This window comes from Myotis daubentonii, chromosome 8 (genome assembly GCF_963259705.1).
Source record: "Myotis daubentonii chromosome 8, mMyoDau2.1, whole genome shotgun sequence".
Lineage (NCBI taxonomy): Eukaryota > Metazoa > Chordata > Mammalia > Chiroptera > Vespertilionidae > Myotis > Myotis daubentonii.
Genome location: NC_081847.1, coordinates 3,621,514 through 3,638,766, shown reverse-complemented (window position 1 = coordinate 3,638,766; position 17,253 = coordinate 3,621,514). Strand labels below are relative to the sequence as shown.

At 60.4% G+C, this 17,253-nt stretch overlaps 1 protein-coding gene and 1 long non-coding RNA gene across 4 annotated transcripts in view; one reads left to right on the top strand and one right to left on the bottom strand.

Annotated features, from left to right (window-relative positions):
- Positions 1–2,263, bottom strand: part of LAMA5 (laminin subunit alpha 5) — a 48,206-nt gene extending 45,943 nt beyond the window's left edge. For 2 of the 3 annotated variants that reach the window (XM_059705121.1, XM_059705122.1), the window contains exon 1: positions 1,925–2,263. In XM_059705121.1, coding sequence (XP_059561104.1) covers positions 1,925–2,176 — 252 coding nt within the window. In that variant the 5' untranslated portion in view covers positions 2,177–2,263. The remainder of the gene's footprint in view (positions 1–1,924) is intronic. The other variant, XM_059705123.1, reaches the window with a different exon arrangement.
- Positions 2,264–2,495: 232 nt separating this feature from the next.
- Positions 2,496–3,823, top strand: LOC132239165 (uncharacterized). Its single transcript, XR_009453990.1, has 3 exons — positions 2,496–2,731; positions 2,863–2,981; positions 3,254–3,823. It is a non-coding gene; the product is annotated as an uncharacterized LOC132239165 (long non-coding RNA).
- The last annotated feature ends 13,430 nt before the right edge of the window (positions 3,824–17,253 follow it).

Sequence of the window (17,253 nt, the reverse complement as noted above, 5' to 3'; positions counted from 1 at the left end):
TGGCCCTCGAGTCAAAAAGTTTGCCCACCCCTGTTCTAACCCCTGAGGCCACAGGCTTTTGGGGAAAGCTTTGGCGACTAGGCAAGCAGGCTGACACTTCTCGTTCAAGGCCAGCTCTGTGGCCCCTGACACCAGGGCTGCCGCTGGTTGCCACGCAGTCACTGTGTGACAGATGGCTTCCCAGTCTCCAAATCGAGGTAAATGGGGCCCTCACACCGTGCCCATTTCACAGACGAGGAGACTAAGGCTCTGGGAGGAAAGCCACACAGCTAAGGAAAGGAGAGGACGGCAGCTTCGAGCCCTGCTCCAGGCTGCTCCTTTACCCACTGTGAGGGGGCACTGAAGGGCCCCTCCCTGCAGGGATCCATGCAACTGGCCCTCCTCAAGGGTCTGCCATCTGGGGCCAGGCAGCATGGGTGGGAGGAGTGGTCTGGGGTTCAGAGGAAGCCAGGAGCGTCCACTACGGGAGTGGCAGAATCTCAGCTGAGCAGTGAGGAGGGGCGGTGGGGGCTGGCCAGGCCCCCTGGGGCAGCTTTGGAAACCCCCTTCAAGTTCCTTCCCTGGATCCAGCCCCTTTGACGTCAACCTGATGTGCCAGGGCCCGCAGTGGCCTTGGTTTTCATTGCTCACCCCAGCCAGGTCAGAGTCCGGTTGTGAGGCTTCCACAGGTGTCTGCACCTTTTCAGGCCTCAGTTTCCCCATTTGAAATGTGAGCGTGAGACCACCTATCTCTGCTGTGCGGGGCTTAGAGGAGAGCATGCAGGTGAATGGAGGCGTCAGAGGGAGGCAGCTCTCTGCCTGAGAATGGCTCTGCCACACCAGGGTCCCCCCCCAGCTCCTCCCTGCACTGCGGGGGAAGGCGGGCAGAAGGGGAGGGCGGGCAGAAGGCGGGCAGTGAAGGCTCCTTCATCACCCACCCCAGCTACTCCCCCATCCAACTACCTTCCTCCCCTCCCCCAGCCTCTCCCACCAGGAAGGTGGTGGCCTGGACCTCCTCCTGGAGGAGACGCGCAGTTTACAGCAGCGCTGGGGACCCCAGACTCCTCTTAAGGCTCCGCAGGAATGGAAAGATGAGCCTAGCATAGGGTGTCAGGGACCCCGAGAGCAGACCCCACCTGCTCCCCCAGGGCAACCAACCCCAGGAGCCTCACAGGACCCCAGCCCTCAACCTGCCCTGAGGGCCTTGGCAGCCCTGCTTCCCTGGGGAGAGGGGTCCTGGGAGGGGCACCTAACCCACTCCCCACCTGCAGGCTGCTGGCTTGGGAGGGCACGCCCTGCCCAGGGTCTTCCCCCGAGGACTCCCCCACCTGTGGGCAGAGATGCCGGCCCGCACTGAGCTCCTGTTCCCCTCCCGTCAGAAACCCAGCTGTTTGCCACCTCCTCCACCGCCAGGTCCCCACCAAGTCCCCAGACGCCCAGGAGGGACGGCTTTTCCCTGTGCAGCGCAGGGAGAGCCTCCGGGGGTCCGGCCCCTCCCGCCCGGCCCAGTGCCTTCCGGACGCCAGCAGCAAGTTCCAGCTCGTCCTGGGGGAAGGCGGACCGACTCCGCCCTCCCCACGGGCTGCGCCGGCTGCTGCCAAGTCCCACCTCGCCCGCATCCCGGGACTCGGGCGGCCGAGGACTGGGCACCAGCCCGCCCCCTCCGCTCCGCAGTCCGCGCCCGGACGCTACGTCCCGCCTTCCCGGGGGGCGGGGGGCGATGGGAACACGCAGTTAGTTCTCTGGCACAGACTGAATGGCCGAGTTGGGGGTCCCGTCTGTTCTCTGCAATGTGGAACCGGAGAGTCGGGGCGGGACGCGGGGCTTCCGTCCGCGCCGGGGCTCTCCCTGGCCCGGGGTGCTCCCCGCCAAGTCAGCCTGGAGTGGCAGAGTCCGAACCCGGGCGCACCCCGCCCGCGGCGACCCTGCCCCGGCCCGCGCTCACCTGGATGGTCTGGTTGGGGTCCCCGCCGGCCACGGGGCCCCCCACCAGCTTGCAGTAGAGGTCCTCGGTGGGGCGCGGGGAGCCGCGCGCCGGGGCCTCCTCGCCGCAGGTGGCCGAGGCGGCGATGCGGGCTCCCTCGGCCAGATTGAAGTAGGGCGGGTGCAGGCTGAGGTCGCCGCCCGCCCGCGCCGCGCCCAGCAGGGCCAGCCCGACCAGCAGCAGCGGCGGCGGCGTGGGGCGCGACCTCCCCATCTCGCAGGTCCGGGCCGCGCTGGTTCGGGGACTGCGCGCCGCGGGAGCCCCGTGGGGTATGAGCGCGGGGCCAGCCGGCTCGCTCCGCCCGCGGACGTCAGGCCCCGCCCCAGCCCGCCCGGGCGCTGGAGCCCCGCGCCCCGGGGACGGACAGGGGGAGGGGGAGGGGCGGCCGGCGGCCTTAACCCTTCCGACCCCGGCCGGTCGGCCTCCGGAAGGGGCACCTGCTGGCCCCGGGCCAGGCCCAGGCCCCCCAGGGCGTGACTCGGGTCCCAGGCGACATCCCCGCGCCCCGCGGCGCCCCCGGTCCCGACGCGCCCGCCCGGCTCGTCCCAGACTGGGGACTCCGCTCTTTGTTTCCATAACTTCGGGCACCTCTGGGCGGCCGAGCGCACCCGGCGGCTCGGGCTCAGGCGGGGCGGCCGTGAGTCGGCACGATCTCGCATCGCCCCGCGTCCAGCCCGGGGCATCTGTCCTTCAACGACTCAGCGCGTCCCCGCCCGCACCCCCAGAACCGCACAGCGTCCCCAGCGACGGCCACACGGAATCCTACACGTTTGGATACACTCCCCCCACCCCAGTTGGACGGGTTGCCCTCCGGAGCCCCCCGCGCAGCCTCCCCGCTCCCCCAGGCCGGTTTTCGGGCTATTTCCCTCATACCGCCCCATGTCTTCCCCATCCTGCAGGTGTGTGAGAAGGTGCTGTCTGCTCCATGTGTGTGGCCGTGGTGGGGCCCTGGAGGGAACCCCATTGGCAGAGGGACAGAGAAACCCCATTGCAGATCCATGCTTCCCTGGGGTGTCAGGTCAGATTCATACACCCCCCCCCCCCCCCCGGCGGTTTGGTAAAAGTGTATTCAAACAAGGAAATGGATCAGAAGGGGCTGGACCCCGCCCGCAAACAGTGCAGGAAGGGTGCTCATGGCCTGGTGGGTGCAGGAAGCCTAGAAGACATGTACTGAGCACCTGCTGTGCGGGTGGGGGGCGTGGGAACCTGCCCTTGTGCCAGGCGGTGCCTGTGCTTGGGGACAATGTGGGCCAGGCTGAACCCTCCCGCTCAGGGCCATTCCCTGTCCAGGGAGGGCACTGGAGGACGCCCAGGAAACCGGACAAAACCCAGAGGCCAAGCTGGGATTTTGTCCCAGCTGTTTCTGCGTTTGGGAGGCTCCTGACCCAAATCTGCCTCAAGGGAAGCCCGAGGGGGTGGGGATGGGGCCCTCAGGTTCAGGCTGGCAGCTCCCCCCATTCTCTGAGCCAGGCCAGCCGGGCGTCTGTCCCACGTGAGACCCTCTGGACAGTCCTGGGGGCCAGGTGAGTTCGTGGGGCCGCATCCTGCTTGGTCCTGGTGGGGGTCCTGCCCCCTCCCCACAGCTGCTCCCGGAAGCTTGCACCACCTTTGGCATCTTCCTGGCTGCCCCCCTCCCCAGCCTCCTGCAAATCCTGAATCAGGGGGGCTTGGAATTGGGAAACAGGCAGTGGGAACGACCCTCCCTACCCTCTCCCTCTCCGACTTCTTAACTCTGTAACTTCACTTTTGTTCTCCACCTGGGGGTGGGGGCGAGGAGAAGAGGCAGCTAGCTCCCTTTGCGGAAGCTCAGGGTGGGGGAGGGCCGGCTCAGAGGGTGGGCAGGAGACCTGGAGGAATCTGGAGTCACCGGACAGGCCGGCTGGGGTAATTTATGATCCCTTGCAAAGGACAGCTGCCTCCAGGCGTAGTGGCCCAGGATGGGGGATTTGACCTGCCTCACCCTCCCTCCCTCCCCGAACCCCCACATCACAAACACCACAGCAGTACACTCCTGCCCCCAGCACCCCCATGATAGCGGGGGACCCTGGCAGTCTAGAGGCTGGGTAACCTCCCCCCCCCCCTCATCTAAGTAGGGCGGGTGTCTACAATATCCCTGGAGGGGCCAGTGGGCAGAGGTGGTGGGTGGGCTCCCTCTGAACCCCTAGGGGCCAGGTCTCCACCCACCGCCCAAGAGCAGGAGGGGCGGGTGGCCTCCGAGAATGTGCTGAGTCCTAGCGCCCGGCTGGAGGAGGGTTCATCACAGCTGCCAGGGAGCAACTGATGGCTGTGGGAGGTGGGGCGGCAAGAATGTGGTGCCCACCCTCTGCCCCCACTGTGTGCCTGAGTGTCCAGCCAGGGAGGGGACCGCATGGAGAATGGGGGCGTGGAGGGGAGGGGCCCTGGGGAGGGGAGGGGAGGCCCATTGCTGCCCACTGTCACCCCTGCTGCCCAAGTCATCCCCAAGTGCCCAGAGAGTGTGTCTCCCGCCTTCCTCACACTCTCGGGCCACAGTCACCTTTCCTATTAAAAACTGGAAAACTGAGGCCAAAAGGTCCAGGGGTGAGTCAAGAGCACAGAGTTAGCCACTCACGGCCTCCCCCAGATTCCTGGCACTCCCCCCAGATCAGGTAGCCCAGTGTTCTGTCCTAATGCCCAGCAGAGGCACTCCCAGTCCTGGGGCGGGGGCGCCCCAAGGAATCCTGTCTTCTTCCCCCTCCCCACTGCAATGGCATCCCAGGAGCCCCTGCTGCCCATCTGCAGGGCAGGTGTGGGACCTGCAGGCCAAGCCCGGCTCACCTGGCTCAGCCAGAGGCCCTCCAGGAAGCAGCTGCGCCGGGCGCCCACTGCTCCGCGCACAGCGTCCTGGTGCATACGACGACTAACAGGCGGCTGTGCCGGCCTCAGGCCCCAGGCCCCAGCTGTCCCTGGGCCCTGCACCCTGAGAGGAGCATGTGGAAGCCGGGCGTGCAGTGTGGCGTGAGGAGGGGAGCCGAGGCTTCCCGGCCTGTGTTTGTCTCAGAGGAAGGCGGCGAGGGAGCGGGTGCTGTGGTTTGAAGCAGTGGGGCCATCCCCTTCCTGGTGCCCTTCCAGGGAACCCAGCAGGCAAGCGCATCTACCCGCAGGGCACAGAGAAGCAGGTGCTCCCAAGGCTGACCGGTGGCTGGCGCTGGAAGCCCCGGGGGTTGAGGACCACATTAGCCGGTCCCTGAGAACTCTCAGCTGGAAGCAGCCTCATCAGGCTGGACACCCAGCATGTCAGACGCAAAGGCGGCCACGGGCCCAATAAACAAGGTGTAAGGGTACATGGGCCGCAAAAAAACAAAAGCTTCCATCTTCGTAGAAATGTAGGCTTGTGTCAATAGGGCTGAAATAAATGAGCCACCGTCAGCATAAAGTAACAGAACAGGGACTCTTCCCCCCCCCCCCCCCCACGTGGGAGTCTGTACTTGTTCTTCAGTAAATTTCCACCTTTGCTATAAAAAAAATTAGAATGTTTTAATAGAAATTAATCTTTCTTGAACATTAACTTACCAGACACTGAATAACTGCACAAATTAATAAGTGTAATGCAAATAAACCCATTTTTCTTGTTCTCCGAAAGCGAAATATTTCCAGTTGCGCACACCAAACAAGTCAGTGCAAGGCTAATGACGTGGCCATCGGCCGCTAAAATATTCGCTGCTGGTATTAGTGGAGAGAAATGGTGCGCCTGCGCGTAAGGGAAATGAATGCAACATGATTATAGTAATCAGTCATTAGTGAACGTTGTAGTTCGTTATTAATAATTATGTATAACAGGATATTGTAAAAATTATGTTACGAAATTTTTATTAAAACGTTTCTTACATACCGTTATATTGGTTGGGCCGCAAAAATACTCATTGTGGGCCGCACGCAGCTCTCGAGTTTGATAGGCTTGGCCCAGCAGGAGGGGAGCTCTCCCGCCTCTGCTGGCCGCTGCGGAGCTGGAGCCTCCCATGGCCCTCGGCTGGCACGGTTCCCTATGGGAGCCAGCCCAGCGCCCGGGACTCGGGGCCTAGGCCTGAGGCCCAGCAGGAGGCCCAGAGCCGCAGCTGGACCCCTCCCAGGCCAGGACCCCTACCCTTGTGGTCTGCCACCCATCCCCTTACCCGAGGGCTGCTGTCCTCAGACGAAGGGGGTCAAGGGAGATCCCTGGTTTTTAGCAGAAGGACCATCGGGGACAGGCCCCTGTTGCTCTGGAAGGAGTCCTGCCTTCCCCTCCCTGCTGCTGTCTGGACTCGGCCACCTTTGGGCTATACTCAGCTTCCAGGGCATGAGGTCCTGGGAAACCTTAGAGGCCACCAGGTCAAGGATCAGACAGTTTGACTCACACACTGCCTGGCCACAGCCCTCCTCTGGGAGCCTTGCGACCTCTGTGTCCCTGATCCTCAGGCATCCTGATGGGGGGAGGGGCACAGACACGCCTAGGTGTGCTCCCGTGCCAGAGGCCTGGGCTGGCCAGCCCCGTCCCAGGTCCTGGACTCTCCGCAGAGGTTCCCCAAAGCTGCCTTCCCCGACGTGGTCACCTTCCCAACAGGCATCCTGGCTGGGCGGGCCGGGCCCATAGAAAGCACGAGCGCCTGGGCTGCTCAGGAACGTGGGGCTTGTGGCTCCCGATGGGGTGATCAGCCTGACGTCAGTGCAGATACCGGAGTCCAGAGGCCAGGGTCCAGCTTGGGTGCCCCCTCCCCTGGCTCAGTGCCTCCCTCCCAGGGCTGAGTGTTGGAGAGCCCCCTCCCCTGCTGACACGGGGACCCTGGATCTGTGGAGACTGGAGGAATCAGAAGTCAGTCGCCATGGTCAGGCTGCCCCTGGTGGACTGGAACCCTTCTGATAACAGCTCCAGGGGCTGAGTGCCTGCTGGGCTGGCCGCGTGCCTCCCCCCAGGCAAACTGGGCTCCTGTTTGGCTTCAGATGAAAGCCAGGCCCCTGGCTGCGCTCAGCTCTGCCCCCCCCTTCTGGTCAGCCCTTGTCTGAGGATCCTCCAGTCCTGGGCCTGGTTACCTCCACCCTGAACACAATAGAGCTCCTCTCCCCCCCCCCCGCCCCCCCACCTTGACGTAAGAAATGTCCAAACCTGCAGAGAATTTTTATGAGATTTATTTGAGCCAAACATGACATTGCCAGGAGGCGAGATCGCAAATGCTTCCCAGAAATGACAGTTTTCCAGCTTCTTTTATGCATTTGAATTAAGGAAGAAACGTCCTGTGGGTGGGAGTGCAGGGTAGTCCAGTTCCGAGCACTGCTGTGTTTTAGAAGGAGGGTCAAAGGCACATTTCAAAGGTGTGTGAGCCCAGATGTACAGAGACACCGGACGGGCTGGCTTCAGACAAAGAATGCGTTTTATGCCTGGGGCACGATGACCCAACACCACACCTGCCCATTTAGGGATTTATGATCATCTCACCTTGTAACTTCTTTTCTGTAGACCCCCTTTTTTGGTCCACACTCCTTTGTCTGGCCACCTCCCTCTCTCCCCGCCCCCGTTCTGGGCCCGCCAGGCATCTCCCCAGCGAGCCCATGTCAAGTCCTCTGCAAGTGCAAAGGGCTGGTCCCACAACAGGCTGCTCTTAGGACCCAGCCCCATGCCCCTCCCTGGAGGGAGCGCAGCATCAGGGCACCTCCCAGCACCTTACTGGGTTGTGAAGTTGGGAGTCTAGGCCTCCTGATTCCAGATCCCCCATATGTCGCTGTGTGTCCACACCAGTACCCCACCCCATCCTTGCCACCTTCCCAATCCATACCCCAGCCCTGGAGGGAACAGGCAACGTGTGGGGACTCTCCAGCACAGAGGCAGCCCCAGGCCTGGCCTGCCCACCCTCCTCTCTCACGGGACCTGAGCTCCTGTAGGTCCCTTCCCACGCCTGGTCCTTGGCGGCCTGGCCAAGCTCTGGTTCCCGTGGGGGGCAGGGTAAGGGTTCTGCAGCTTTTCCACGAGGTGCCCACAGGCGGCCTTATATGGCCGGGAGGGCTCCAAGCCCAGCAAGAATCTGATCTCAGGAAGGGCAGGGATGGGACAGGACGGGCTGTGGGTGAGCGATGCCTGGATTGCCGCCATCGGCCCCTAACCCCAGCCTCTGTCCTCAGTGCCTTCAAGGGGCCAGATTAGCCCTGACCCCTTGCCAACTTTGGATCTGCAGCTCCCCAGGCCTGACCCTGCAGGGGCTGCCATGGCCATGAGTGCAATTTGAGATCAGCCTGCCCCTCCTGGCACCATGCAAACCACACAAATGCCCAGCAGGTGTGGCCCTCCTGCCCACCACTGGCCTGGGGCCAGCAGCAGCCGGGGCGTGCCTTGACCAGCCAGGCCACTTGCCCTGAGCAAGTCGTCTCCCGCCTTGGCTGCTTCCTCAGAGCAGCACCAGACAGCTGGCCCGGGCTCTGCTGGGACTCAGCTCCCCACAGCACACTGCCCAGGCCCCCCTCCCCCTCCCAAGCCCTCCCCTTCCCTCCAGCTCTCCACTGTCTCTCCCCGCAGCTGCCCTAGATTAGCCAAGCTCAGCCACTCCCTCCCCCAAGTCTGGCCTCTGAGTACCTGTGTCTTCTGGGCATTTGGAGAAGGGACTTGTTTCTGATGAGGGGCAGCAGCCTGGTCACAGAGCCACTTCCTGCCAGGCTTTCCCACCCGCCTGCCTGGGGAGCTCTGGCCGCAGGGCCCCAGCTCCTGGGTACATGCCCAGAAGAGGCGTGAATGAGTGTCCAAAACTTGTATGTGACTGTTCATGGCAGCGCTGTTTCTAACCACCGCAGTGGAAGTAGCCAGTGTCCATCAGTGGTCAAGGGGTGGGTAGATCCCTACATGCCCCTAGCTGCCCCTTTCCTGCTCCACCCTCAGCTGCACCCGTGGGGGCGGAGAGAACAGCTTCAACCTCCTGATGGGGAAACTGAGGCTCAGGGCCCTTCACCGGGGAGGCCGGCTCCTGGAGGAGGCTGCCAGGGACCAGGCGGCTGGTGCACCTCGGTCACTGCCTCTCCCAGGTGTCGAGAGGGAGGCTCAGCCAGGCCGAGCCCACCTCAGACAGGACTGTACGCGCAGGGTGGGAGCTGTGGGGCCAGGCTCAGGTGGGAGCGGGGGCCGGGCGAGCCTTCAGGTGGAGATGGTGGAGGCACTTACCTCAGGCGCCCATGGACCACCCACACAGCCCGCTGCATCGTGCTTCCTGTGACCAACAGGGAGGCATGGGCCTGCGTTTAGGGCCGTGATTCTCAACCTTCTGGCCCTTTAAATACAGTTCCTCATGTTGTGACCCAACCATAACATTATTTTCGCTGCTACTTCATAACTGTAATGTTGCTACTGTTATGAATCGTCATGTAAATATCTGATCTGCAGGATGGTCTTAGGTGACCCCTGTGAAAGGGTCATTCGACTGCAAAAGGGGTCGCGACCCACAGGTTGAGAACCGCTGGTTTAGGGCCATGGTGAACCCAAGACAGCCAACCCTAAACCGGGAAATGACTCAGTCTGCTAGGGGTCCCTGTGGTCTGCAGAGGTGGCTGCCACGGCCCCTCCAGCCCTTGGGGTGCGCCTGCTGGGCCCCCGTCCCTGTGTGGGCCAGTCTGCTGGCTCCTCCCTGGAGGCCTGACAGTGAACCCCCCATCCCCCAGGAGGCCTGACTGGGGTTCCTCAGGGGTTCCCAGTGATTCAAGTACAGCCCCAACCACTCCCATCCACTGTCAACCCAATTTCATAAAAGGAGGGCCCAGGACACCAGAAAGGGGGGGAGGCATAGAGGTCCATCTAGGCCGGGCTGGCCTGGGAGCCCCCATCCTGCCTGCCCATCTGGGAGCCTCCAGCTCCATTGGGCTGGCAGGGAGGAGAGGAGTGGGCCAGGTGGCCTCCCTCCAGGATACCCTCCCCCCACCCCCTGCACTCATAGAGGGGGTGAGCTCAGCTCCAGACTTCTGTTTGCCTCATGTCTCAACATTTACAAAACATTGGTCCTGGGCTCTTCTGGAGAGGCACTTCCTGGGGGAGTATAAACATGTGGGCTCAGAGGCTTGTTGTCCTAAAAAACGATTGAAACCTGTAAAGAATTTTTGTGAGTTTATTTGAGCCAAACTGTTAGCAGACAGTTTGGGAAGCAGAATCTCAATGAATTGAGACAATGCTCCGGAGAATGGCGGGTTACATCTGTATTTATACATTGCACTCAAAGGAAGGGATGTAGGTGGGTTACATGAAATCCACTGGTGATAGACTAGAGAGGCGGGAGAAAGCAAAGTGGGGAAAGCCCTGGAATCGAATAAACAGTAAAATAATAGATACATACTTAGGTGCGTGCAGGAATAATTAACATGAAAATGAAGGGATTTGTGGTCTCTGTCCTGGCGCCCAGCACATTTGGTTGTGCCCCAAGGGCTCCAGAAAAAGGGAAGTTACAAGTTACCCAGACATTTTAAGGATATGTTACCATAGATGCAAAAAGACAGATAGGCTCAGTTAAGGTAAAAGCTGACCTTGTCAGTGAGGATACTGGCCTAGGACGTAACTGCCCGCCATCACTGCTTTTAAAGTTTAATTTCGGACCATCCTTTGTGGTTGCTTTAGCTCTCTGAGTTTGAAGACTGCCATGCCGGCCTCCCCTGAGCTTGTCAGGTCAGCATGTGGCCCCTTCATCCCCAGGCTCCTCCAGGCCCCTCCTGGGAACCAGGGGGGGTGGGGGGGCGGGCTCGGGGGCCTAAAGCTGAGAGTTCCCGGCTCCCTGGGCTTTGGCTTGCCGTGTGCTCTTGCCTGGGCCCCGAGCAAAGGAGCTCTTTTCCTGCCTCACCGCCACCATCTGACTGTGGCCCTTTGGCCACATGCCACCCTGTGCCAAACAGCCAGTGCCCTCAGGCCTGGGCTAGGCCAGTGCTAACGGGCACCCCCAATGTCCTGCTCACAGACGGGGAGCCCGAGGACCCGAGAGGCTCTGCCCCTGAGTGACCTGCTCCCGGCTGGCCAGGAGCTCTGCTGATGACCACACAGGCCTTACCTGCAAGGTGCTCAGCTCCCAGCCCGGAAGGTCTGTGGCGGCTGGGCCTGCGCCCACACGCTCTCTAGCAGAGGCTGACCTGAGTGTCCTCAGCCAGGCCCGAGGCCCCTGTTCCAGGCACTGCGGGAGCTGACACAGACTGCCTTCCCCGCCCCGTCTCTGCCAGGAATGCGCGAGCCTCCCACCGCCTGCCCACCCAGGGAGGAAAGCAGCAGAGGCCCTGGAGCTGGGCCCTGGGGGAGAGGCTGGTGCAGAGCCCACCTCCCGAATTGCCCAGGCCAGCACCAGACCCACCTGCCCCCTGCCCTCACCCCAGTGTGCCTGGCACCCCCAGTCTTCTCCTCAGGGCTGGTCACTGCATGACACTGTCTCCTCCTCAGAGAGGCCTTCAGCTGGGTCATCACCCTCAGAGCCCCAGGCCAGGCACCGTGGGCATTCTAGGCTGGGGCCTCCCTGCGGGCTGTCCCGGGCCCTGTCGGGTACTGAGCAGCATTCCTGGCTTCCACCCCTTAGTGGCCAGTAGCACCATCCCCTCCCCCAGGGTGACAGCTGGGCATTGCCGTGTGTCCTGGGGAGCCGCCCAGGTGAGACCCGCTGCCCTAGACCCTCCTGAGATGAGATGTGTATTGTCCTCTTCCCCAGGCCGTGAGCACCCTGGGGACAGGACAGCCTCTGGCCCCACACAGCCTCCCGCCCACAGCCACCTGCACGACCACAGCGGGTGGAGGGGTGATGACTGCCTGGCTGGGCCCTGCTGGCACCCAGGGCCTCAGAGCCCCCACACTTGCAGAGCTGGTGGGGAGGGAGAAGCTGCCGGAGCCAGAGGAGCTGGGCTGGGTGGGGCCAGCCAGACAAGCCCGGCCAGGTCCGCTCACCTGGGGCAGGAATTTGGGTGCAAACCTTTGCCTCTGGGCATGTTCCAGCAGCTGACACCTGGCTGGCTTGGGGCCCAGAGAACAGGCCCTGTCGCTCCCCAGGGGCCTGAGGAGTAGGGCCACCTCCTCCTCTAGTCCCCACTCAGGGATCACCAGGGGTGGGAGGGGAGATGGGACCTCTAACCGCTGCTCCTGAAGTCCCCTCACTCCCCTCCTCGCAGTTCAGCCCTGGGCGGCGGGATCCCCTGCCGCATCTTCCCCTCCACCCGGAGCCCAAGGCTGGGTTTAATCTCCCCCTGCACCCTAGCACTGTGACTTTGGGGAGCCACTTCCTCTCCCTCAGCCTGTTTCTACTCTGTAACATGGGTTCATTAGCTACCTCCTCACGGGGCTGCCATGGTCCTTCTTGACGGGGCCTCACCAGGTGCCAGGCCGGCGGTCAGGACCTCCCCAGGGCCTCGGTGGCCCCCAGCATGCTGCCATGTGGCCACGGGGCACACCCGTTCCTGTGAGCCCTGCATCCTCAGGCTCTGACACATGGCGCCAGGGCTGCTTGCTGACTGGCAACGCTGCGTATTCCTCCACGGGCAGGAAGAACCAGGCCTGAGACGTATCCCAGGTCACTTCCCAACAGGCCGGCAGACCAACCGGCAGACCGAGCAGCAGCAAAGGGCTGGGCATGAGTCGCTCCCCTGCGTGCACCTGTCCCCAGGCACAGATAGGATGCGGCCTTTCAGAGCCACCTGCCCTGACAAGGCCCCTAGCTGCCCCTTTCCGTGGGAGCGGGGAGAACAGCTTCAACCTTCTGATGGGGAAACTGAGGCTCGGGGCCCTTTCTGCCCAGGGTCAGCGATTAGCCTGGAGCCAGGACATGGGCTCATTCTGTGGGGTCAGCTAGGGGCGCCTGGCTGGCCTGGCCTTGGGGTGGAGGCGGGCCTTGCTGCTGGTGTCTGCAGCCTGTCCCTTGGACCTGCAGCTCCACTGGGTTTGGCTGGAATGTCTTGGCCTCCGGCCAGCAAGGCCAGCCCTTGGAGTGTCTGCTGGGACAAGCCGGCTGGACACACTGTGTGCTTCTGGGATGGAAGTGCCTCCTGTCCTGTCACTAGGCTCAGTCCTCTGGCCAGTCACCATGGAGAAGTCAGAAGATGGGGGTCTTGGGTGTTTCCCACCTCACAGTGTCTCTGCTGGGGGTGACCCAGGCAGGGATCTCTGTTGGCTGGCCATCCAGGTGGACTCCGTGCACAGGCCAGGCCCTGGATGCCCAGCCCCCAGCACCTTCACCTGTAACCTGGGAAGGATCCACAGGAGCTGAGTGGGGGAGGGGACTGCCCCATCCAGACCCCGAGCCAATGCCAGCGAAGTCAGCAGTGGGCCCCGCCTGCCTGGTGGACACGGATGTGAAAATTCAGCGATGGGACACCTGGGGTTTGTGCTCTTTATCACGTGTGGGTCATATCTCAATGAGAAAATCTAACCACGTACAATGAATAAGGTAGTAAAATAGAGCGGAACAAGACGCTGGCCCGCTCCTTGGCTCCCCGGTTCCCTGGGGCTCTGACAGCCAGCGAGTAGGGCTGCTGATGGCCCCGGCTCCCCTCAGGCCTGACCCACGTGTGTCCGTGAGCCTCACCCACACTGGGAAGGGCCGGTGACGCCTGCATCCCTCACACCAGAGGACAGTCCCAAATAACCCCCGGGGGGCAGTGGTCCAGGACCTGCTGGAGGACGGCTGGCTGAAGCCTGTGCGCTCCCACCCTCCACAGTGCCCTCCGGGGTGAGTCTCTGTCAAAAGCAGGGCAGGCCAGGAGCCACTTCCTCTTCCTCAGCCTCAGCTCCTGTGGAGGTCTGCGTGGGTGGAAGCCTGTTCCTAGGCTCTGATCCACCAGTCACCCTGGGCCCCCGCCCAGGCCTGGAAGGAAGTTTCCTCACTTGGAGCTGTTCCCTTCCACACACAATGCACTTTAGGCTGGCCTGGCCCTGCCTGGCCCAGAAACAGCTGATCTGGGAGGAGGAGGGAGCCTCCCCTAGAAGAATGCACAGGCACCTCCTACCTGTCTGTGAGGTGAGCCCAAAGATGGTGCTGAGAAAGTGCAGGGGGCCACACACTCCAACCAGATCTTACCGGCCACTGTCACCTGCCTAGGCAGTCTGATGGGGACCTGCAGCTCCTATAGTCAACAGCCCAGGATTCAAATATACTCATGTGACCTGGGGCCACACATAATAGCAATACTGACCGTGATGGTGATGATGGTGATGCTGATGGTGATGGTGGGTGATTATGGTGGTGATGATGGTAATGGTGATGATGGTGATGATGGTGGTTGTTAGAAATAAGGTGAACCCCCAAAATCAGGGGTCCTGGCAAAACACAAGGATACTTGGGAGCCAGACAGCAAGGCAATTCCTTTACTCCTGCAGGAGGTGCGCATGCACAAGGTCTGGCAGCAGCACATTAAGCAGGCAGTCGGCTTGGGCTTTTATTTCTGACACAGTGATCTGTCTCTCACTCTTCATTGGAAGAGCTTAGGCTCCCAGTCTTGCGCAATTGGCTAATTTATTTTTTTAAATATATTTTATTGATTTTTTTACAAAGAGGAAAGGAGAGGGACAGAGAGTTAGAAACATCGATGAGAGAGAAACATCGATCAGCTGCCTCCTGCACACCCCTTACTGGGGATGTGCCCGCAACCAAGGTACATGCCCTTGACCGGAATCGAACCTGGGACCTTTCAGTCCGCAGGCTGATGCTCTATCCACTGAGCCAAACCGGTTAGGGCAGCGATTGGCTAATTTAAAGGAAAGGGTTGACCTTGGCCATTTCAAAATGGCGGCCCGCAGGGGAGCTACAAGTCACGTGAACAAAAATGACAGCTGCCAAGACAGGCGGGTCAAAATGGTGGTTGCCTAAACTCCCTTCTTTGACAGAAAAGATGATGGTGATGGTGGTGATGATGGCGATGGTGGTGATGATGGTGAAGTTGATGGCGATGGTGGTGGTGGTAATGATGGTAATGGTGGTGATGCTGGTGATGCTGGTGATGGCGATGGTGGTGGTGGTGATGATGGTGATGGTGATGATGGTGATGATTGTGAAGGTGATGGCAATGATGGTGGTGGTGATGATAGTGAACGGATAGGGATGGTGGTGGTGGTGGTGATGATGGTGATAGTGATGAAGGTGATGGTGAGTGCTACCACACTGAGCACCTACTGAGTGCCACACCAATTCTGAGCCCTGCCTGTGTTAACGCATTGAATGCAGATGGCCCAGCACTGTGGGATGGTTCTATTACCATTGTCCCAACTTCATAGCTGGAAGGAGGAGGCAGTTAAATAATTTGTCCAAGGTCACACAGCCAAAAGGCAGAGGGAGTGTAGGAGCTTCACCTATAATCCACTGTGATATTGGCAGTCAAGGTTATGCAGAGCGCTTTGGGGTGGAGGGTGGGCAGGAAGAGGTGTATGCTCTGGAGTGGATGAGGGGGCATTCAGGGACCATGTCTAGGACGACCCTGCTGAACAGCTGCTACTCTGAGCCTCTGGGGCTGCCCTGGAATCTGCAAAAAGGGCTCAGCTCAACAGTGTCTTCCAGTGCCAGGTCCTCCTGCCCACCATGCCCTTTGCACCGCCTGGCCTCTGGCCCTTTCCCAACCCACCAGCAAGGGGCTAGGGACCTAGAGCCGGAGGAAGGTGGCTCAGCCCCCTTCAGCTAACAGGGAAATAGGCGGGCAGCAGGGCTGCGTGCAGGGCCAGGGGTGCTCTTGGATGGGTGGTAGTGGCTGCTGGGGACAGTGTGGGCAGGATGTGGGGATGTTATCTCCTAGCTACCAATACCTGGCAGTCTGCCGCTCACCCGTCCCCTACGGTTGCCAGGAGGCCCTGCTGCTGAGACCCTCCCCTGCTCCCTTCAAGGGACCACTTGTTCCTGTTTGTGTGATCTGGACTTTGGACAACAGGGTTTCTCAAAGAGGGGCTCCTCCAGACTTCACGGCCCAAGAGTGGGGAGCAGTTTCCCTTCAAAGAACTTGGCCTTGGGACCCTGCTCCAGGCAGAGAATATCATGATGCCTCGTGTGTGTGTCCTATATTTTGAATTGTTTTTAATGCGGTAAAATCTCTCTCTATAAAACCCTAATATGCAAATAGACCAAAGGGCGGAACAACTGAACAACTGGCCGCTACGATGTGCACTGACCACCAGGGGGCGCGTGCAGAACATGGCGAGAGAGTGGAGCAGGTGAGCAGGGGCGCCAGACCAAGGCGAGGTGCTGGTCGCTGTCATTGGGGTGAGCCTCTAGTGCGGTGGTTGGCAAACCGCGGCTCTCAAGCCACATGTGGCTCTTTGGCCCCTTGAGTGTGGCTTTCCCACAAAATACCACGTGCGGGCGCGCACTTACAGTGCGATTGGAACGTCGTGGCCCATGCGCAGAAGTCGGTTTTCGGCCTGGGCGAGTCTATTTTGAAGAAGTGGCGTTAGTGTCATGATTTAATTTTATGGATATTGTAAGGAATTTAATTTTATCAATAAATAATATCATTATTAAGTATGATATCAAGTTTTATTCAATGTACCTATAGTTTAACTAAGACTTAAAACTTTAAGTAAAGTTTATTAAGTTAATTTTAGGGAATGTTGTGGAGTGAAAGAAGATGTAGTGTTGAGGATTGAGAAAGGTAGGTTGAGATGGTTTGGACAGATAGAGAGGATAAACGAAAGGAGATAGATGAAACAAGTATACAAGACGAGTGTGGATGGGAGAGTTGGAAGGGGTTGACCTCAGTGAACGTACCTCAATCAGATTGAGGACATTTTTAGCAAAGGCCAGCTTAGGAGTACCCTAATTAAGTTAATAACAATGTACCTACCTATATAGTTTAAGTTTAAAAAATTTGGCTCTCAAAAGAAATTTCAATCGTTGTACTGTTGATATTTGGCTCTGTTGACTAATGAGTTTGCCGGCCACTGTTCTAGTGTTTACTGAAAATTCTTTGCTCCCATGCACTGCGGTCCTGCCGGCTGATCGCACCTGCTGCCGGCGGCTCTCACCCCGCTGCCGGTGCCCAGCGCTGATCACTCAGTACTGTCAGTGGGTGTGAGTGGTGACTGCCAGCCCCTATTGCCCCTGAGGGCTTCTTCACCTCCCCCTGCTCCTGAGGGGCGATGGGGGCAGCAGCCGCCACTCGCTCGCACCTGCTGACGGCACCGGCCCCAATTGCTCTGCGCCGTTAGCATGTGGGAGCAGCAGCAGTGGGAACGGGGCTGCCAGCAGACAGGGGACCGGAGCTGCGGAGGGAGGGGCCTCGGAGGTTGGGCCAAGACCCGCCGCTATGCCCACAGCAGCCTCACGGCCCACAGTTCCTTTCAAGGTGCATGAATTCATGCACTGAGCCCCTAGTATATAATAAAATTTACCATT